We start from the raw sequence: 20,658 nt of genomic DNA, 5'->3' as shown, positions 1-20,658 counted from the left end.
GATTCAGAACGAGAAAAACGACTTCGAGGAAACCCACTTCGATAAAACATTAATTTCGTTTATAAAATTGAAGCCTACCTTTTGAGTAGCGGTCTTCGGTGAAGATGCAAGCTTTGCAATTGTGATTGGAGAGATGCTAGAAAGTCATAAGGATTGAAAAGTAATTTTATTTGAGTTTTTTTTTTGTACTATAAAATTTAATTAAAGAATTAGTGTAATGAATATTTAAATGGGGTTCAAATAATCTTACTGTTGTAATAATTTAGTGTATAAAAGAAAATGTATTTTTCAAATGCCGCATGCTGCCTCCATAAAAAACAAAAACAATAAAAAAGTAAATTTTAGCCACGAATGCTAATATTTGCAGAATTTCTCTTAATTTCTCTTTTCTTCTTAGTCTTCTTGAAACTTCTAAATTTATGTCTAAACATTGAGAAATTTTAAAATACCTCAGGTGTACTGCAACCAATTGATGTATGCATGACGTATGTAATTGAATTTAATACAATTACCACTTGTATGATAGTGGTTCAAAATAAATACACACATGTCATGGTATCATTGCTTATTGTATGAGTAACATATTACCTCAGAATCATCATTTGATGTCATTACTTGCTATTTAATTAACTAGCAAGTTAACATTAATTACCGACCTTGAAATAAGCATAATTTAATAGTTGATTGAATAAAGACTATTCCCAGCTAGTCAATTGCTACCAATCTTACCAAATATTCCACTTTTTTTTTTTTTTCAATTTGACAAGGTCGTGTGGTTTCAATTAGTATTGATTGTGCTGAAAATAGACTACCAAGTTTGACCATAACAGTATACAAAGGCAATGTTTCTTCTTCCCAAAGAAATGGAATTGCTTGTTTCACAACATCAAAAACAAAAAGTCACATTAGAGTGATTCTTGATTTCCTTCTGTTTCAATAACCATATAAACCCATATTTTTTGAACCTAGTGTAAGAGCGATCAATAAGAAAAGGGTTAACAACTGATTATTGTAAGCCTCATACAGTATTTAACTCTTTGATTGCTCATGTTTTCTCTTTTTTTTTTTTTTAATACTCGGTACCTCGATTTTAATATAAATAAATTGTCCATAATACTTGCAAACGTAATTGAAAAACTTTCTAAAATATTTTTCTTAAAATAAACTCTAATTTTTATAGCGAAATTGAAAATCTTTTCTTTACAAAACACATCATTACTTCCACTTTCTGTTTGCCTTTCTTCAAAAGTAAAACCGAAACTTTCTTCAAAATAATAATAATAAACAATTATCAATCATAATATAATAATAAGTAGTAAAAAGCTGAACAATTTATTTAGTGATTGCGATGCTGCCAAATCAGTGCTGCATTTTTTGTCACTGAATATTGTCGACAAATCAGCTCCTCACGGCTCACCTTGCCTACCGACTACCGTTCACAACACAATACCGAAACTACCCTTCACCCCATTGTTAAGCCTGTAACACTAAGCATTTTCCATCAAAATATTAAAAAAAAAATTTCTTTTTTAAAATTCATCGTAAGCGGTGACGCACTGTCATTTTGTAACTTTTTTGGTTTGGTTATTATATTAGAAGTTTTAGACACAAAAGACTACAGACCAAGAGAGAGAAGTAAATCGCCCTCATTCTTCTTTGATCCAAAAGGTAACGAAACACTAATAAAGGAGCCGTTTTGCGGCACCATTCAAGAAAATGATTTTGGGTTTTCTTTTACATTACAAAACGTTATTGCCCTTTTCAGCTTTTAGTAATTTGGATCCAAATGAGTTGGATTCCGTATCTTTTGTCTTTGTTATTGGTGTCTGAGATGCAAGAAAAAACAAAAGAAGTTTAACTTGTTTTAGAGGTGCTGTTAGCGTTTTTCATTTCTCCAAATCTTCTTTTTCAGGGTTTGGACTATGTGATAGTCCTTGAATGTACGTAGATTTTGACACCTTTTTTTTTCATGGTATTTTAGTTTTATTTTATGGATTGTAAACAAGGCCAAGGGAGAACTGTTTTATATCCTTTGGTTTTAAACTCTAGTGTTTGGTTGCTGGGAAAATTTCTTTCAGGAAATGGGAAAAAGATCAATGCTCTGGCCTTGTTGATAACGTCACTGATTGAAAATTTAAAAAAAAAAATCAATTTTCTTCCAGATAAATTTTTTCAGTGAAAATGCTTTCTGTCATGGCAGCTGATTGTTTTAACTAAATTTGTTCTCCCCCCTTCCCCCCCAAAAATTCTATCCTTTCCATTTTTTTCTCCAAATTTGCAATCTTTTTTTTAGCAGATTGTTCAACAGAACACATATGACAGGAATAACTTATAGTTATACATACGGATGCTTTGTATTTTTTCCCTATATAAATTTTCTATTTCCGGTTTCTTTTAAATTGTATGTTATTTTTCAAAGCTGTTGATACTAAACATGGGCTTGTTTTGTTGCAGAGACTGTACTTTAGAAAGTCAACTCAATTTTGTTGCAAAGAAGAATTGAGAGGGTACTGGATTATGCATAGTTGGTGAATTGTAGTGATAGGAAAGTGACAAAGATCATGGCTTTCAAGCCGTTGGATTGGTATTGTCGACCGGTGGCAAATGGGGTGTGGACAAAGGTTGTGGACAATGCCTTTGGTGCATACACACCTTGTGCCACTGATTCTTTGGTGGTCTCCGTTTCCCATTTGATTCTTATGGGCCTGTGTTTCTACAGAATATGGTTGATCAAGAAAGATTTTAAAGTCCAAAGGTTTTGTTTGAAGTCGAAACTCTATAATTACATGTTGGGGTTTCTGGCTGCTTATTGTACTGCTGAGCCTTTGTTTCAATTGATCACGGGTATATCGGCTCTGGATTTGGATGGACAGTCTGGTCTGGCTCCATTTGAGGTAGATTCTCGGGTTTATAATAGTTAATTACTTGTTGTGATATCAGTTTTTACTTTCTTTAATGTCATATCTTGTCTCCCTATTTATTATCATGTTTGATATACCTCCCTGTCAACGTGAATGGGGAACAGTGTTGCGTATAAGGGTATATCCTTATGTACAATGGAGAGAAACCAAATGGCTCCAATATTTCTTTCAAATAGAATTTACTTGTCAGTCTGAAAAAAATAGCATCTACTCTCGTCCTTCCTCATCTCTTTGGTGAATGAATTTTGCTTAGTTTTAATTTTAGTCGTTCTACCTAGTTGCTTGAAATTTTTTGAAAGATGGATTTGCACTTCAAATGTGTATTTTTTTTTTTATAGTTTTTCATTTAAATTGAATTTTCAGCATCAATCCCATGTCATATTTACTTACCAGCATTTAAACATCATTCAAATATATCACTAGCATGCTCTCCGGATGATCTCTCTGTTTCCGTTTCTGAAGTAAAAGATGCATATCCAACCAAGCAGGAAAGAAGGAGTTGTTTTGGGTGTATAAAATCAATTAGTCCTTGTATTTTGATATTTATTAGGCAGTATCTCTGTCTTTGGATTGACAGTATTTGCAAAATAGTGTTGAACCTTGCAGGGAAAATTGGGACAGATAAAACTGATTATATGAATTTCATAGTGTTTATACTTGCACTAATGCTTGCCCTGAGTGAGGAAGCTACCTGCATTCTATTGTTCCTCAATTAAAATTTTGTCTGTCGATCTGTTTGTTTGTTATCAATTGTTTTACTTTGCAGTCATGATTATTTGAAGACTGCGATGTCCATTTCCAGAATTTCTTAATTTCTTTGTTTTACGGCAGATTTTGTCCCTGATTATTGAGGCTCTTTGTTGGTGCTCTATGCTGGTTATGATTTTTGTAGAAACAAAAGTCTACATTCGTGAATTCCGATGGTTTGTCAGGTTTGGAGTGATTTATACTTTGGTAGGGGATGCTGTGATGGTCAACCTCATTCTGTCAGTGAAGAACTTTTACAACAGGTTTTGACTTTGCTAGTTCTCTAGTCGGTTCTCTCTCTTTCTGCTCCTCAGTTTCTGGATGGTCATTTATTTTGCTGCAGTAGAAATTTTTTAATTCTTGTGGATTAAATACAGTAGGGAAAGATAGACTCACGATTACATCTTGTTTCTGCAGTTCTGTACTGTATTTGTACATGAGTGAGGTCATTGTTCAGGTTTGTCTCATATTTCTTCTCTAGCAGCGTTGGTTGTTATTATTAATTTTATCATAATTTCATGTACAGTGTTAATTTTGGGACTTTGCCTGGTGGTTGGCTCAACCATGTAGGTGAACTCCCCTCGACTAGAAGTGTTATATAGCGCCTGAGGCTGTTCAATGAATCCTCAGACCTTGATAGAGGCATGCTATGTCTCCAAGAATGGTCTAGCAAGTCCTCACAAACCAAAAGTATTTTTTAGTAAAGTAATATCAACCGGTGCTAGCTGTTTTATTTAAAGCTACGTAATTTGGTTGGAGGGAGGGTATATAAATTAGCTCATATATCCCCTCAAATGGTTTGATGGGCTCTAGGCTTGAATGTCCTATCTTTATGGTTGTCTAATTAATGACAGGCAGTAATTAGGATGAATAGAATTAGCTGGAGGCATGGTGTGTAGAGATGGAAAAATACTCTGTCAAAACGATATGCAGGATGATATAACCAAGAAAGCAAGTAGTGCATTATTGTTATAGTTTTACTGACAGTTATATTGCTAAGATGCCAGTTTAATCTTGAGATGTGACTGTTGTTTTTTTTTTTTTAAGGCTTTGTTTGGTCTACTCTTGCTCGTGTATGTTCCTGAACTGGATCCTTATCCTGGTTACACCCCAATGAGAACAGAATTAGTCGACGATGCTGAATATGAAGAGCTTCCAGGGGGAGAGCAGATATGCCCTGAGAGACACGCCAACATATTTTCCAGTATGTCTCATGAATGTATTTCCTCATAGGGCCTAATATTTAGAAACATAGAGACGGAATTACATGTTTGGAGGACAATAACAATTATCCTTAAAATAGGAAACATTTGGAAAAGTATCAGTTTAGTAATGGATGGTCTTCCTGTGACCAAAGAGCACATCTTGCTACATATGACGTGATTTTTACTTTCTTTGATCTAAGATGAATTAACACATTGTTGAACAACAATTACAGTTACTCACTATATTGAATCAATTTGGTTTACTTCCATTATTTGCTCAAAATATTTTGATTTTCTTAAGTTATAGTGATGATTTGGTTAGGATCATTCCTGATGGCATTTTCTCCCTTCTCTTTCTCAATCTAATCATTATAATGCTCAGGCTATTTGTAGCTTGAGAATAGCGAATTACATATTTGACTGTTGATATGCTTACTAATCCAATATCTGTTCCTTGTTTGTGCTAGGAATATTTTTTTCATGGATGAATCCCCTCATGAAGAAAGGCTATGAGAAATTTATCACAGAGAAAGATGTTTGGAAGTTGGATACATGGGATCAGACAGAAACGCTCAACAATCAGTGTGTGCTTGTTTTCTATACTGAATTCTACAGTTTGCAATTGGCATGGAGTGTAATGTCTTTTGTTGATCATGTAGGTTCCAGAAATGTTGGGCTAAAGAATCACAACGGCCAAAACCGTGGCTTTTAAGAGCACTGAATAGTAGCCTTGGGGGAAGGTAAATGGTTTATATTGGGGGTTGTTGGTTTACATTCTTGTACTATTACATTACATTACAAATTTGTTTTTCCTTTATTGAGGAAAAAGAGAGAGCTCTCCAATGATGTTGCACAATTGATATTATCCGCTTGATCGGTTGTATATTTGATGCTTCATTGGCTTTTAGATTTAATATAGTAAAACATTTGGCAGTTTATTGACGAAGAAAAAGGAAAAAAATAACTGAAAATTAATTTGAAGATGTCTCTCACAGTATGGTACTTTTTTACTTTTTAAATATAGGTGTGAAACGCTTTTTGAAATTTATTGTCTACATAGGAGTTTCTTTTTCTTTACTTGTATATATGTCATCTGATTGATATTCTCCTGCTTGTAGGTTCTGGTGGGGAGGCTTTTGGAAGGTACTGAGTTAGAAGAACAAAATTATCTTCTTGATGTTACTTTTGTTGACTTTACAAAAAATTTGGTGCAATTGATTACTTGATCAATACTCCTGTTTATTTTTTTAAAAAATATTTTCCAGGATTTTCATTTTCAATCTTCTGACCTATTTGTTGTTCTTTTTAACATCTCATAGATTGGCAATGATCTTTCCCAGTTTGTGGGGCCTCTTTTATTGAACCAACTCTTACAGGTCTGCTGTTATTTTTCCCTATTTGTGTATATGATATTTGCATTCTAAGGGGACTGCTTATTCTGGATTGTAACTGGGGAATTTTTCATTATTATTATTATTATTATTTTTTGATGTAGTTTACTTATACCATTTGATGACCTATCTACAGTCTATGCAACAAGACGGCCCAGCTTGGATTGGTTACATCTATGCCTTCTCAATTTTTGTTGGAGTGGTATGATTAAATGATTTCCTATACTTTATATTGCTGGAGGAAGCTGGCTTTCAATTGTTGATTATGCTAGTCATATATCTGCTGCTTGTGAGAGTGCCAATACATATTTTATGTTTAATTATGATTCTTCATTCTGCTTAAAGTATATAGTAAATGTCTTCTCCACTTGATTGCTTTTTGTTGATCCAATTCTTAGTACCTGCAAATATGTGGCAAATATCACGTTGAGCCACTTTCTGAAACCTTCTCACCTTAATCTATTCTTATAGGATTTAGAATTCACTAAAAAACTTAGAAGACTTTTTTTAAGCGAATTGCACAGCCAGTACTTCAAAAGAAGCAGCTTGTAGAGAATTTTTACCTTTTGATGTTGAATTTTCTGGCACAATTATTTAATGTATGTAGGAGTTTATTAGATACAAATTTATCTGAAGCTATAAGTGATAAATCTAAGGTTTTCAAGATTTAATTATAAAATACTTTAGACCAATCGGGCACTTGCCATTTTGAGGAATAACTAGTGGCATGATCTTTACTTTTGTCAATCACAACTTTGGAATTTTGATGAGGTCCCCTGGAAAAGGTAGTGTATTTGCGTATTCGGTGCCTCTGATTTAGAGTAAATTGGATCCTACAGATCTTTTCTTCTCTTTTTCCTCTTGATATAATCTGTCTTTTCTCATTCAGGAGAAGAATCTATAACATTTTGTTAACTGGCTCTTCTATATCCTTGATGAATTTAGGCCATTTATTAGTACCTTGTTTGGTTTCTTGATTGTGATAAACAGGACGTTCCGTCTATGGGGATCTCCTTGTTTTCTGCTAAACTGGAAATAATTATTCAATTATTGATCAGAATATACTGTTTCTGAGTTGGTGTAACTTGATCCAGGTATTGGGGGTGTTATGCGAAGCTCAATACTTTCAAAATGTCATGCGTGTTGGTTTCCGGCTGAGATCTACTTTGGTAACTTTAATTTCTTCCTTAATAATTTGTGTATGATATGATGTAATATAGTGTGCATCTTGGAGTATCCCATGCAGGTTTGTTTTATAATACCTTTATATTGTTTATACCAACCTTTTCACGTAGCTTCTAAGATGGGACTGAACTTTTGTGGAAGGATTTCTTTGTCTTTAATGCTTCTGTATTTAGTCTTTTGCATCTTGTTCTGCTTTGCTGTGGGTTTGAATGGCATTTTGGTAATTAATTTTACTTTTGCAACCAAGTTTACCATTGTTTTTAGTTAATTTAGAACATTCTTGCTGGTAATCTTTTTTTTATTTTTTATTTTATCTTATCTTTTCTCTAGGCTGTTAATTTATTGCATATATGAAACCATGCACTGTTAACAAGCAATAAAAATTAATTAATGTCACTGGATCACATACCTGGGTTAACTAGGCCTTGATACACCCCAGCCTGGGCCAAACCAATGAGTGGCGGTTGGGTCTACATCTGGTTTCTAGACTAATGATGTGGGTAAATTACTGCCCTGGTTAGATAATTAGTTGTAACTCTGTTTCATCTCCCAAGAGAAGTGATTGATTGTGTAGAATTTCTTAATAGAGAATGCCGATCACAGAAAATTCACTGTTTCCTCTTCGCTTCTGTTGGTGAAGCATTTATGGCGTACTTAGGTTGGTCCTCTGTGTGGTGTTTAACCATCTGGCAGTGGACATGGGTATTTTGATTGGTATCATACTATCATTCTATATTTTAGGCTTCTGAATTCTGATCCTGAGATCCACTTGAAATGTTCTTCACGCTATAGTTCCATGTGACTGTAGATCTCATATTGATTTATTTAGAAGCTGCAAATTTATGAGCAAGTTGGAACTTGATACACTCGTAGCTTTCAGTCAATTGTTTGTCATATATATTTTTGTGGAGTTTGGTAAGTATTCAGGGGGGCCTACAATATTGAGTAACATGATTAAATTCCATTTTGCTGCCTCGTAGTATAATTGTTAAATAATTGTATTACCGCTGTTGTCGTGATCTAATAGATGTGTATAAATGCTGCTACTTTTGAGCCTTGATGTATATTATTAACTTTAGCTTCTGAATTTGGAATATTCCTTACATTACAACATTTTGAAAATTTATCTTGCCACTACAAGATCATAATATCATTGAAATCTGCATTCTGTTTATTGATGAAATGTACACACTAGTCTCAGTTTTAAACGTCTTGCTGTATGACCCTTTTTCAGGTTGCTGCTGTATTTCGAAAATCTCTTAGAATAACCCATGAGGCTCGTAAGAACTTTGCATCTGGGAAGATAACCAACTTGATGACAACTGATGCTGAACAACTTCAGGTATGTTCTTTTCCTATATCTCTGCAGTTTGGTTTATAATGTTCCTATATCGCTGCCATTTCTCAAGGTGGCTTGACTCTAAATCTTAAAAATGGGCCATTGCTGATAATTAAGTTTTGGATGTTTGGGCATTATCTCATGTGTACTGCCGTTCCATATGGAAGTTTTCATTTACTTTGCTTTAATTAGTTGTTAAACTTGTTCTTCCTAGTTTTGTGTGTGCATTTTGTTTGAAAATTTTCGTGTGCAGATGGCCAGATATTTTTAAAATCCTGTCCGTCAACTCTCTGCACCCCAAAAAAAAAAAATTGCTTAAAGACAGATTGGAAATCCGGTGCATTGATTATGCTGTTTTTGAAGTCAAGAGTTGGCTTATTTTCCACTGTTTATTAACTTTTAGTACTAGTGATTATCCTGTAAAGTCTGGCATTTGTCCCTTGTTTCATACCTGGTTTACATATTAAGAAATTTCTGGGTTAATGATTAAAAAATGAAATTCACTTGTCTCTGCCTGAAGCTGATTACGATTTATTGTTGCTTAATTTTCATTGTTTTGACAGCAAGTATGCCAAGCTCTTCACACTCTGTGGTCAGCACCATTTCGTATTATTATCTCCCTGGTTCTTCTTTACAACGAGTTGGGTGTGGCTTCACTTCTTGGTGCATTGTTGCTGGTTTTTATGTTCCCCGTCCAGGTACAAGAGTTTTGTCTCTTGGTTTTTGAGTTATCATTGGTTTTGGGTTTGTTTAGTTTTAATTTGTCTAACCTTTCTCTTCGCTGACTTAACATATATATATAAATATTTTGTTGCAATAATGTTAGGGATCCTAATAGTTAAGTCCCAACTATTATGTATCATTCATCTATTGAATAGTAAATTTCATAGTTGGTAAAATTAATATTCTACCATCCAATAGATGAATGGCACATCAATTGGGATTCAAGTTGGCACTCAACTGTTGGGATCCCTAGCATTACTCTTTTTTTTTTGTTGAGTTTTTGGATATAAAAATATATTATTAGTGTTGTTGTTTTTATTATTATTATTTACTTGACTCTTTTGTCTTTTAGAGCTTCCAATGTAAACTTTTATTCTACATTTCAAAAAATTACAATGCATTACTTTGTTTTCTGTTCATAACTGTCTCCTTCATTACATAGTACTTACCTCTTTTTTTTTGGTTGTTTGTGTGTGTTTGGGGGGGGAACAGACTTTTATCATAAGCAGAATGCAGAAATTGACTAAGGAGGGCTTGCAACGTACAGACAACCGAATTGGGCTTATGAATGAAATTTTGGCTGCAATGGACGCAGTGAAGTAAGAAACACACTAATGTACTCTTGATTTCTTGAGCAATATAAGGACATTTATGGACGACTTTGACTTTCTGGAAATGTCTCAGGTGTTATGCATGGGAGAATAGTTTTCAAAGTAAAGTTCAAAATGTTCGTAATGATGAATTGTCCTGGTTCCGCAAAGCACAATTCCTAGCAGCGGTATGGCCACCAAATAAATTTTTGAAGATGTAGAACCATATTTATATAATATCAAATCTCTACTGCAATTATTCAAATTTTATTTGAAGAGGTTTCTTCCTTCAAATTTTAGGAATGCCAATCGTCAGTAAATTTTTTTTTTTGGGTCTTCCCTATTGCATTAGTGTGCCACACATGTATTTTTTTGTTTTTATGCATTTATTTTTACACAACTGTAGTGATGATAATGAGGAACCTTACCTGCCACATAATGCTCTTCAATATCTGCCCAAAAGTGAAACTAAATGCAGTATAAGTGTTGGAAGAGCATGATAGGGCGTATTTGTTGAATGTTAAGAAGCATGGATGGAAATATTCTTCTAGAGAGTCTAATTTCACAGCTAATGGAGACAAATGTAGGATTGAAACGTTCTAAATAAATTCTATTTATTTAAATTTGTAACCCTTAACTGGTCTGTTTCTACCACACTCTTAATATTGGATGCTTATCCATAATGCTCTGTTGATTACACTGACGGTATTCTATATCGGTCTTGTATGAATACATTTGTCTACCTTGGGACCATTGGTTTGTTTGGTTTTGTTTTTTCTTATATATTTCTGATTCTTTCTCTCATTTTGCAGTGTAATAGCTTTATCCTCAACAGCATCCCAGTTTTGGTGACTGTGGTTTCATTTGGCATGTTCACTTTGCTTGGAGGGGATCTGACACCTGCACGGGCATTTACATCCCTTTCTCTATTTGCTGTGCTTCGCTTTCCCCTATTCATGCTCCCTAATATGATAACTCAGGTTCTGTTCTGCATTTTCCGCAGAAGATTGATTTTGGTCACTGTTGTCACTCTTCAGTTTTTATAGTTTCTTCATGTCATGCTACATTTTTGTTATTTTCCTTTGCTGATTGTATATCAGATGCAAATTCTATGAATTCTTCTATCTAGTATTCTTTCAACTAAGAGTTCGCTCCTTTCTATTCATGCATTTTCGAAGTTTGTTGAACTTCGACCCATAGTGAGAGCTAAACTTGGCTCTCTTTCTTGCTATATGTATTGTGCAAGCGAGTTGAACTGTACTGCTTTCCCATTGCTCTATTAGTTTCTGGTTTTCTTCAATAAAAAAAAATTAAACAGTTTGTTTGGAATTTGGTTAGTTAAAAAAGAAAAAAAAAGGATCACTTATTCCCAATCTACCGAAATTGGTTGCATTGTTTCTCAGCTACTAATGTTTGTTGTGGCTTGGCAGGTGGTAAATGCAAATGTATCATTGAAACGAATGGAGGAATTTCTGTTAGCTGAAGAGAAAATTCTTCTACCTAATCCTCCCCTTACTTCTGGATTACCAGCCATCTCCATCAGAAATGGATACTTTTCTTGGGATTCGAAGGTCTACTTCCTATACTCTTATCTCTTATTCGTCTTGTTTACATGAAATATCTCCCGTATGTATGAAAACCTTTTCCAGCTTGCATTTCAGTTTCGAGAGCCTTGATTTTTATGCCTTGTTTACATGCAATAGCTATTGAAAGCTTTGATTATTATTCCAGGAAGAGAGCCCTACGTTGTTAAATATCAATCTGGATATACCAGTTGGTAGCCTGGTCGCTATAGTTGGTGGTACAGGGGAAGGAAAGACCTCCCTTATATCAGCAATGCTTGGAGAGCTTCCTCCAGTGTCTGATGCAAGTGCTGTTATCAGAGGGACAGTTGCTTATGTTCCTCAAGTTTCATGGATTTTCAATGCGACTGTAAGTAGTGACATTCTTATAGTTTGTATTTACATATGTTGACTCTTATTTGGGGTTGGGCTTGTATGAAGACCTATATAATTGCTATGTAATTGTGCTGCAATCATCATAGCATAAGTATGATTCTCTTATGTAAACATGGTCAAGGTGGGTAGTGTTTTGGCTGTTAGATCTTGCACAGCAGAAGTGGCAAGTAATGCAATTATTATAAATTGGTTGCCCTAATGACAAGAGCCTATTTTTCTCTTAGGTACGTGATAACATTTTATTTGGATCTGCCTTTGAACCGGCAAGATATGAGAAGGCAATTGATGTGACCTCATTACAGCATGATCTCGACCTGCTGCCAGTAAGTGTCTCTGCTGTCATTACCGATCTAGCTAGTTCTTAAAGATTTGAAGATTGGCCTTGTTCTTTCTCATGTGACCTGAGTTTCTTGTCCATCTATCATGGTTGATGATTAGGGTGGTGATCTCACTGAGATTGGTGAAAGAGGAGTTAACATTAGTGGTGGGCAAAAGCAAAGGGTTTCCATGGCTAGGGCTGTGTATTCCAATTCAGATGTGTTCATCTTTGATGATCCCTTGAGTGCTCTGGATGCTCATGTGGGTCGACAGGTAATGATTTATAGTGTATTGTTGTGTAGGGTGCTTCAAGGAGAATATGATTTTTCCTAATGTATGGCTATGTTTACAATTGCAAGCACGTACTTTTAACAATTACTTATCCAAGTTTGTGAGAATTTGGATTCTGGATTGGGTGTAAGATAGTTATCTTGATCTGTATATCTGACTGCTAGATTTTGTCAATTAAAGAGTTATTACATTAGTACACATGTAAACATATTAATATGTATTTGAAATTTAAAAATCAGTAACAAGTCTCTAGAAGTGGATAAGTGTTCTGCTAGCATAACTGTTCTTGTTCTATTCATGTCATCAATGTAATTTTGAAGACACAATGAGATATTTTGCTTTTCCCTATATTTCTCCTCTTATAGTATTCTTTTTCAATTTCGCTTTTCTTTTGCTTGTGTTTACAATATCTTAAGCATTTTTTCTTATTTTCAACATATCTTTTTCTTTTATGATTTGCGAATATTGCTCTGCCTTGATTTTATTTATGCGGGGCTAATCTGTATCATTGATCATGCTCAGGTTTTTGATAGATGCATCAGGGGAGAATTAAGTGGGAAAACAAGAGTTCTTGTCACAAACCAGTTGCACTTTCTTTCACAGGTTGATAGAATTATCCTGGTCCATGAGGGCATGGTAAAAGAAGAAGGAACCTTTGAGGACCTTTCCAATAATGGCGGGCTATTCCAGAAGCTGATGGAAAATGCCGGAAAAATGGAAGAATATGTGGAAGAAAAAGAAGATGGGGAGACTGTTGATCATAAGACCTCAAAACCTGCTGCTAATGGGGTAGACAATGATTTGCCAAAAGAAGCAAGCGATACAAGAAAAACAAAAGAAGGCAAGTCAGTTCTTATTAAGCAGGAAGAAAGGGAAACAGGTGTTGTCAGTTTCAAAGTTTTATCTAGGTACGAAATTTTGTTTTTACTCCTTGCCTGCAATTGCGTCTGCTGTTGCAAGTTGGTTTTTGAAATTAGATTGATAGCTATACCAAACCAGAAGATATAGGTCTTTCAGATTTTGTTGTACCTCTTAATGAACCCCATGCAGCCCAACTTGCTCAAGAATGCAAACACATAAAATTTCCTTTTTTGGTTGGCATATAATTGTCAATTGAATTTTAATTATGTACAAATTATCCCAGCAGTTCAGTTGATTATGTTTTGAGAGGGTTTCATGTGCATACAAAAAGATAAAAGTTTGTGCAGACATACAGTGTGCTTGTCTGTGCATGTGAGAAAGGCGGGATGTTCTTGTGGAATAATTTTTTTTTTTAACCCCCTCCATTGGCAGTTTTGGCAAGCTACCTTGATGAATTATATAGTTTCACTTTCTCATTTTATAATTTTGAAATTTCGATTTTCTCTTCCCAGGTACAAGGATGCATTAGGAGGCCTATGGGTTGTACTTATTCTTTTACTGTGCTATTTCTTAACGGAAACTTTAAGAGTCTCAAGTAGCACATGGTTGAGTTATTGGACAGATCAAAGTTCTCTAAAGACTCATGGACCCCTATTCTACAATACGATATATTCACTTCTGTCATTTGGTCAGGTATGAGTTCAATTTTATTTTTTTTGACTTCAATTTTATAGTAAATTTTTTTCACTGAACCTATGCCAATCTTCTTTTCTCGTCCTGCTATACTTTAGGAGATTTTTTTTTTTCTGGCTAATTGAAGAAAGGAAGTATGCTCTAATTGCTCACATAATTAGTGTTGGATATTGCTGTCGGTTTGCTTATCACATAATTTTTCATTTGGGTCTCAGGTTTTGGTGACATTAGCTAATTCATATTGGTTGATCATATCAAGCCTTTATGCTGCAAAGAGGTTGCATGATGCTATGCTTCATTCCATATTAAGAGCTCCAATGGTCTTCTTCCACACCAATCCATTGGGACGAATTATTAATAGGTTTGCAAAGGACCTAGGCGACATCGATCGTAATGTGGCTGTATTTGTGAATATGTTTATGGGTCAAGTGTCACAGCTCCTTTCTACTTTTGTCTTGATTGGAATTGTCAGCACTATGTCCCTGTGGGCTATAATGCCGCTATTGGTTTTGTTTTATGCGGCCTATCTCTATTATCAGGTACATGGAATTCCATCCTTTGTTGTTCATGCATTTTGTAACCTGTATTTGATGTGTTACTGAATGCGTGTCAACCTTTCATATCATTGCCTTAAAGAGTATTAGTTTGACAGTCTTGGTAGTGGGTTCTTCTTGGGAAGTTCAGTGGCTGCTTTATCACTATTTAAGTTATTAGATATAATTGTTTTACCTTCAAATATCCAAATGTGTTCTTTAGTAACACGTCCTAGTTTTGGCTAAGGTGAGTGGTGGCCCAATGTTAGCTGGCAGTCTCTTATCTTCTATTCGCTTACACTTTCCCTTGCCATCTTCCATCCTTTTTTCTTTTTCTGCTAAGAAAGAGTACAAATTTCTTTCAAAGAAAAGTTAGAATGGTAGTGAACCAGAGTCCAAGTATCAAATTTACCAGAATTCACTTATACGAAAGAAACCTCTTCAGTTTAGTTCCCCTCAACATTTTCCATTTTGAAATCCTGATTCCTAATTGGTTCAGTTTATGGGCATGGGTATGCTTCTAATTTGCACTTCAAAGACTAAAAAGATTTATGAATTTGTTTTGGAATAAAAAGAATATGAGCATCATGTAAAAGTCTGGAGATCAGTGCACCATTCATTGTCTAATTAATAAGAGTAAAGCATGTACTAGTGTGAATTAGTGCCTACCTTAATTGAATTTCCCTTTTCTTCTTATTTAAAGAAACTAGTGCATTCATTTATTGTTGTTGTTGTTGTTGTTGTGTTGTTATTATTATGACTCCTTGTCATACATTTGGTGGCATGAATGATTTTTTTAGCGAGTTTGATACTTAGATATCACCATTTGCTGAAGTATATGAGTTTCAGAGTATTGATATGCTAACTGATTATTCCATTAGTTGATATCTTTTGCTTTTGGAAGCATGGTTATTAGTTTTTAATGGTGCTTCTTTTGTTTCTATAGAGTACAGCCCGTGAGGTAAAACGTTTGGATTCCATAACAAGATCACCTGTTTATGCACAATTTGGTGAAGCACTGAATGGTTTGTCCACTATTCGTGCATATAAAGCTTATGATCGGATGGCTGATATTAATGGGAAATCTATGGACAAAAATATCAGATACACTCTTGTGAACATGGGTGCTAATCGCTGGCTTGCAATTCGTTTGGAAATTGTGGGAGGCCTGATGATTTGGTTGACAGCCACTTTTGCTGTTGTGCAGAATGGAAGTGCTGAAAATCAGGAGGCATTTGCATCAACTATGGGTCTGCTTCTAAGCTATGCTTTGAATATTACAAGCTTGTTGACTGCTGTACTTAGACTTGCAAGTTTGGCTGAGAACAGTTTAAATGCTGTTGAACGGGTTGGCAATTACATAGAGTTACCATCAGAGGCTCCACTTGTTATTGAGAGTAACCGTCCCCCTCCTGGATGGCCTTCATCAGGATCGATAAAATTTGAGGATGTTGTCCTACGTTATAGGCCTGAGCTTCCTCCAGTACTGCATGGATTGTCTTTTACAATTCCTCCAAGTGATAAAGTAGGAATAGTTGGAAGGACTGGTGCTGGGAAATCTAGCATGCTTAATGCATTATTTAGAATTGTAGAGCTAGAAAGAGGAAGAATCTTGATTGATGGTTTTGACATTGCTAAGTTTGGATTGATGGACCTGCGTAAAATACTCGGTATTATACCACAATCACCAGTTCTTTTCTCAGGTACACAGCATCCTCAATCTTAGTTATAGTGGTAGCAGCTGTTCAGTGCACTTTGTTGAAATTTATGTTATTTTCTGTTATCATCAGTGTCCTTTTGAGTTATTTAGTGGACTATCTGATTGATTGTACAGACAAATTATTATTTGTGTTTTACTCATTAAATAGGCCATGCATGCCAGCTCAAGTTTAAATATTTTGCCCTAGTATAACAAATTGTTAAATTAAGAAGCTGCATAATTGAACCACCATTTTGCTCTTCTTTTTTCAGGAACTGTAAGATTTAATCTTGATCCTTTCAGTGAACACAGTGATGCCGATCTTTGGGAGGCCTTAGAGAGGGCACATTTGAAGGATGCCATACGCAGGAATTCTTTGGGTCTGGATGCACAGGTACATGATAATAATTATAGAAGAATTTGTGCTGGCTATGTGCAAAATTTTAAGACACATTTGGAAGTCAGTTTTGCTTACTGCAGTCTCTATATATCAGTACAAAGAAGCTACCCCCCCCCCCCCCCCCCCCCCAAAAAAAAAAAAGATCAGCAGTAATCTATTGTTGATTCATGGTTGTGGATTTCGAAATAATTCTGTGAGCTGTGAACTAAAGAATCTTCCTTGGGTTTTGCCCAGGTCTCGGAGGCAGGGGAGAATTTTAGTGTTGGACAAAGACAACTATTAAGTCTTTCTCGGGCGTTATTGCGGAGATCTAAGATACTTGTTCTTGATGAAGCAACTGCAGCTGTTGATGTTAGAACAGATGCACTTATTCAGAAAACCATAAGAGAAGAGTTTAAATCATGTACTATGCTTATTATAGCTCACCGTCTTAATACCATCATTGACTGTGATCAGATTCTTCTGCTTGATTCTGGCCGGGTATGCCTTCTAAGGCTTCTTACTCTCGTTTGTTTGTTTTTCTTGCCACCATTATGAAGATATACTGCCGTTAGATGACGCATGCAATAAGTTTTCCATATGTGAAATTCAGGCATTTTCCATTGGATTTTTTAGATTCATCATTCAATATTCAGTTAATTTTTATCTTGTTTTTGGTTCCTTCTTTTTCTTTGTCCGGGTTGATGGGAGGGCTGAAATTTCTGATTCTTCAGGTTCTTGAATATGATACACCAGAGGAGCTGTTGTCCAATGAAGGAAGTTCTTTCTCTAAGATGGTTCAGAGCACTGGTGCTGCAAATGCTCAGTACCTACGTAGCTTAGTACTTGGAGGGGAAGCGGAAAACAAATTGCGCGAAGAGAACAAGCAAATAGATGGACAAAGGAGATGGCTGGCCTCTTCTCGGTGGGCCGCTGCAGCGCAGTATGCCCTTGCTGTTAGCCTTACTTCATCCCATAATGACCTTCAGCGTTTGGAAGTTGAAGATCAGAACAATATTCTCAAGAAAACAAAGGATGCAGTTGTAACTTTGCAAGGAGTGCTTGAAGGGAAGCATGACAAAGAAATTGAAGAGTCTCTGAACCAGCATGAAGTTTCTACAGATGGATGGTGGTCAGCCCTTTACAGAATGATTGAAGGTACGTATCTAAAGGTGCCTAGTGCATTACATATATCAAAGTGGAACTTACTTTTCTTACATGTGGATGCACATCCGTAATTTCCTCCTATCCTTTTTTCATTCTAATCTTTGGGGATCCTCCTCTTTTGTGAGTTAATGGTGTGTTTACTTGTGGGTTTGGGGAATGGAAATGAAGGAATGAAAATGAATTTACTTGGCAAAATGTAATTGGAGAATGAGAATAAAATGTGTGGGTTCCACACAATTTAGGAATAAGAAATGGGAATCTCATTCCCATCGAGGGTTGGCAAAATGTAATTTGGGAATATGAATAAAATGTGTGGGTCCCACACAATTTGGGAATAAAGAATGAGAATCCCCATGGAATGGGGGGGTTGAGAATGAGATTGAAATATAAATTTATTTTTCTATCCTTCTAATTTTTTCATATTTCTTAAATTACACTTGTTCAAATCACAAATAATTTTATTATTTTAAATGTCATTAATAATAATAATTATTATTTTATTTATTATTATTAAATTTTATTAACTTTATTATTTTAGTTATTAATTATTATTATTATTTTCATTACTATTATCATTATTAACAATAAAAATAAAAATTAATAAAAATAATTAATTTATCATTATTAACAATATTATCCTTATTGTTGTTATTATTATTATTAATTTTATTATTATTATTAAATTTTATTAACTTTATTATTTTAGTTATTATTAGTTACTGTTATTATTATTTTTATTAACTCTATTATTTTAGTTATTGTTAATTATTGTTATTATTATTTTTATTAACTTTATTATTTTAGTTATTATTAATTATTGTTATTATTAATTTTATGAATATTATCATTATTAACATTTATTATTATTATTATTAAATTTTATTAACTTTAATAGTTTAGTTATTATTAATTATTGTTATTATTATTTTTAATAATAATAATAATAAATGTTAATAATGATAATATTAATAAAAATAATATAACAATAATTAATAATAACTAAAATAATAAAGTTAAAATAATAAAGTTAATAATAATATAATAACAAAAACAATAATGATAATATTGTTAATAATGATAAATTAATTATTTTTATTAATTATTAATACTATGGGTATTTTAGTAAATTGATTCTCATTCTCATTCCCATTCCCATTTATTTTTGGTAAGTAAACATTGAAATCTTATTCTCATTCCATCCCATTCCCATTCCTAACTCATTCTTATTCCACCCCATTCTCATTCCCATAAAGTAAACGCACCATAAAATCTCTCACTTTCATAGGGGAGTGGATTGGGTTGTTGGCACATGCGGACATGTATGACCACATTGATCCTTTTTGTCAGTGTCTGTAGATCATCATTTTGGTCATCGTTATTGTAGGAAATTTTGTTAATTTGACTAGTAAGTGAAGTTTTAGTTGGATTTGAATATAGGCTGCAGCTGATTACAATCATTTAAACAGGCACTAGGATGCATGTACATGTCCTCATAATACTTGTGATACGCATCACTATTCACGACATATCTATTTCACGCTCAGTCATTGATGATATGTTCTTGAAAGATGTATCTGTTTGTGTCAGTCTTATTAAATTTCTTGTCTTTGCTACTAATCTGGTATCAATTCTCTTGTCTAAACTCTTTCAGTCATTGCTCTCATTCCAATGGTTTGATTACAATGATCCACACATAGGTCAAGAATAGACTTAGTTCTTGGTTTACATATAATTTATAATATTGGTAGATATTTATAACTGAATGAACTTGTATCATCTTCATCTTGGACTAAACTTCTATTTTCCTTCCTCAGGTCTTTCTGTCATGAGCAGGTTGGCTCGGAACAGGCTTCATCAATCAGACTATGATCTTGTAGAGAGATCAATTGACTGGGACCATGTTGAAATGTAAGGGAGTATGATATCTTTGGCCTTTGAGGAAAGACCTCACAGCTCTGTCCAAGAGACTGTTCACTTGCATTGGTAACTTAGCACAGCCACTGGACATTCTTCTAGTATATAGAATGTCTAATTTTCCAAAAAAACATTACATGATGGCGTGTCTCCATCATACTTTTTGTCGATTTAACTCAAGACAAGTTTGGGACCAAAAATAGATTAATCCTTGGAATTATATATATGTATACATTGTATGAAAACTAGGATAAAATGATTATTTGTGATTTTTGAAAAATTTACAGTAGAAAATTTTATGTTGAGTGCTTGGATGTGCACTGCATTTCATTTTACAAATTTTCACCATGCATCATCATTCTCTTCTTCTTCTTCTTCTTCTTCTTCTTCTTCCCCTTTCGGTGTGAATGTGATACTGACTAGAGTATGCAGTAGCAAATCCAAAATTATTCCAGTTACCGTTATGACATTCTTAGGCTTGCTTTGTAGTTTATTTACACTCAAAAAATTACTCTGAACACTCGTTTTTTAAATTTAAAAAATTAAATTTATTTTTTACACTTTAAAATGATAAAAAAGAGCTAATTTAAATTGGTTAAACTAATTTACTAAACACGAATTAAATTATTTAGTATAGTGAAAAAAAATTAATAACAATTTAGTATATATAACAGTGTAATCAAATTATGTTGTAGATAAATTCTTTAATATAATTTTAGTTATCAATTTTTGTTTATTAAAGAA

The 20,658-nt window shown here is 34.1% G+C and overlaps 1 protein-coding gene across 4 annotated transcripts; it reads left to right on the top strand.

Annotated features, from left to right (window-relative positions):
• Positions 1-1,330: 1,330 nt before the first annotated feature.
• LOC18052595 (ABC transporter C family member 2) lies at positions 1,331-20,134 on the top strand. Of its 4 annotated transcripts, none has more exons than XM_006448887.2 (28): positions 1,331-1,668; positions 2,455-2,894; positions 3,753-3,931; positions 4,086-4,125; positions 4,716-4,872; positions 5,341-5,455; positions 5,533-5,613; positions 5,992-6,016; positions 6,193-6,249; positions 6,401-6,466; positions 7,359-7,433; positions 8,684-8,791; positions 9,352-9,486; positions 10,004-10,110; positions 10,196-10,289; positions 10,914-11,081; positions 11,532-11,672; positions 11,833-12,033; positions 12,284-12,382; positions 12,498-12,650; positions 13,191-13,576; positions 14,042-14,222; positions 14,438-14,761; positions 15,702-16,458; positions 16,727-16,848; positions 17,089-17,334; positions 17,568-17,991; positions 19,815-20,134. In XM_006448887.2, exons 2-28 carry the CDS (start codon positions 2,562-2,564, stop codon positions 19,910-19,912), a joined length of 4,872 nt encoding a protein of 1,623 aa, XP_006448950.1. In that variant the 5' UTR covers positions 1,331-1,668; positions 2,455-2,561; the 3' UTR covers positions 19,913-20,134. The 4 variants fall into 4 exon arrangements, with proteins under 4 accessions (XP_006448950.1, XP_024046309.1, XP_024046311.1 ...); XM_024190541.1 differs by lacking the exon at positions 1,331-1,668 and adding an exon at positions 1,831-1,940; XM_024190543.1 differs by lacking the exons at positions 1,331-1,668; positions 4,086-4,125 and having other exon boundaries at positions 2,813-2,894; positions 3,814-3,931.
• Positions 20,135-20,658: the final 524 nt, after the last annotated feature.

The sequence above is a fragment of the Citrus clementina genome, unplaced genomic scaffold, assembly GCF_000493195.1.
Source record: "Citrus clementina cultivar Clemenules unplaced genomic scaffold, Citrus_clementina_v1.0 scaffold_2, whole genome shotgun sequence".
NCBI lineage: Eukaryota > Viridiplantae > Streptophyta > Magnoliopsida > Sapindales > Rutaceae > Citrus > Citrus x clementina.
This window is presented reverse-complemented; position numbering and strand designations above follow the sequence as displayed.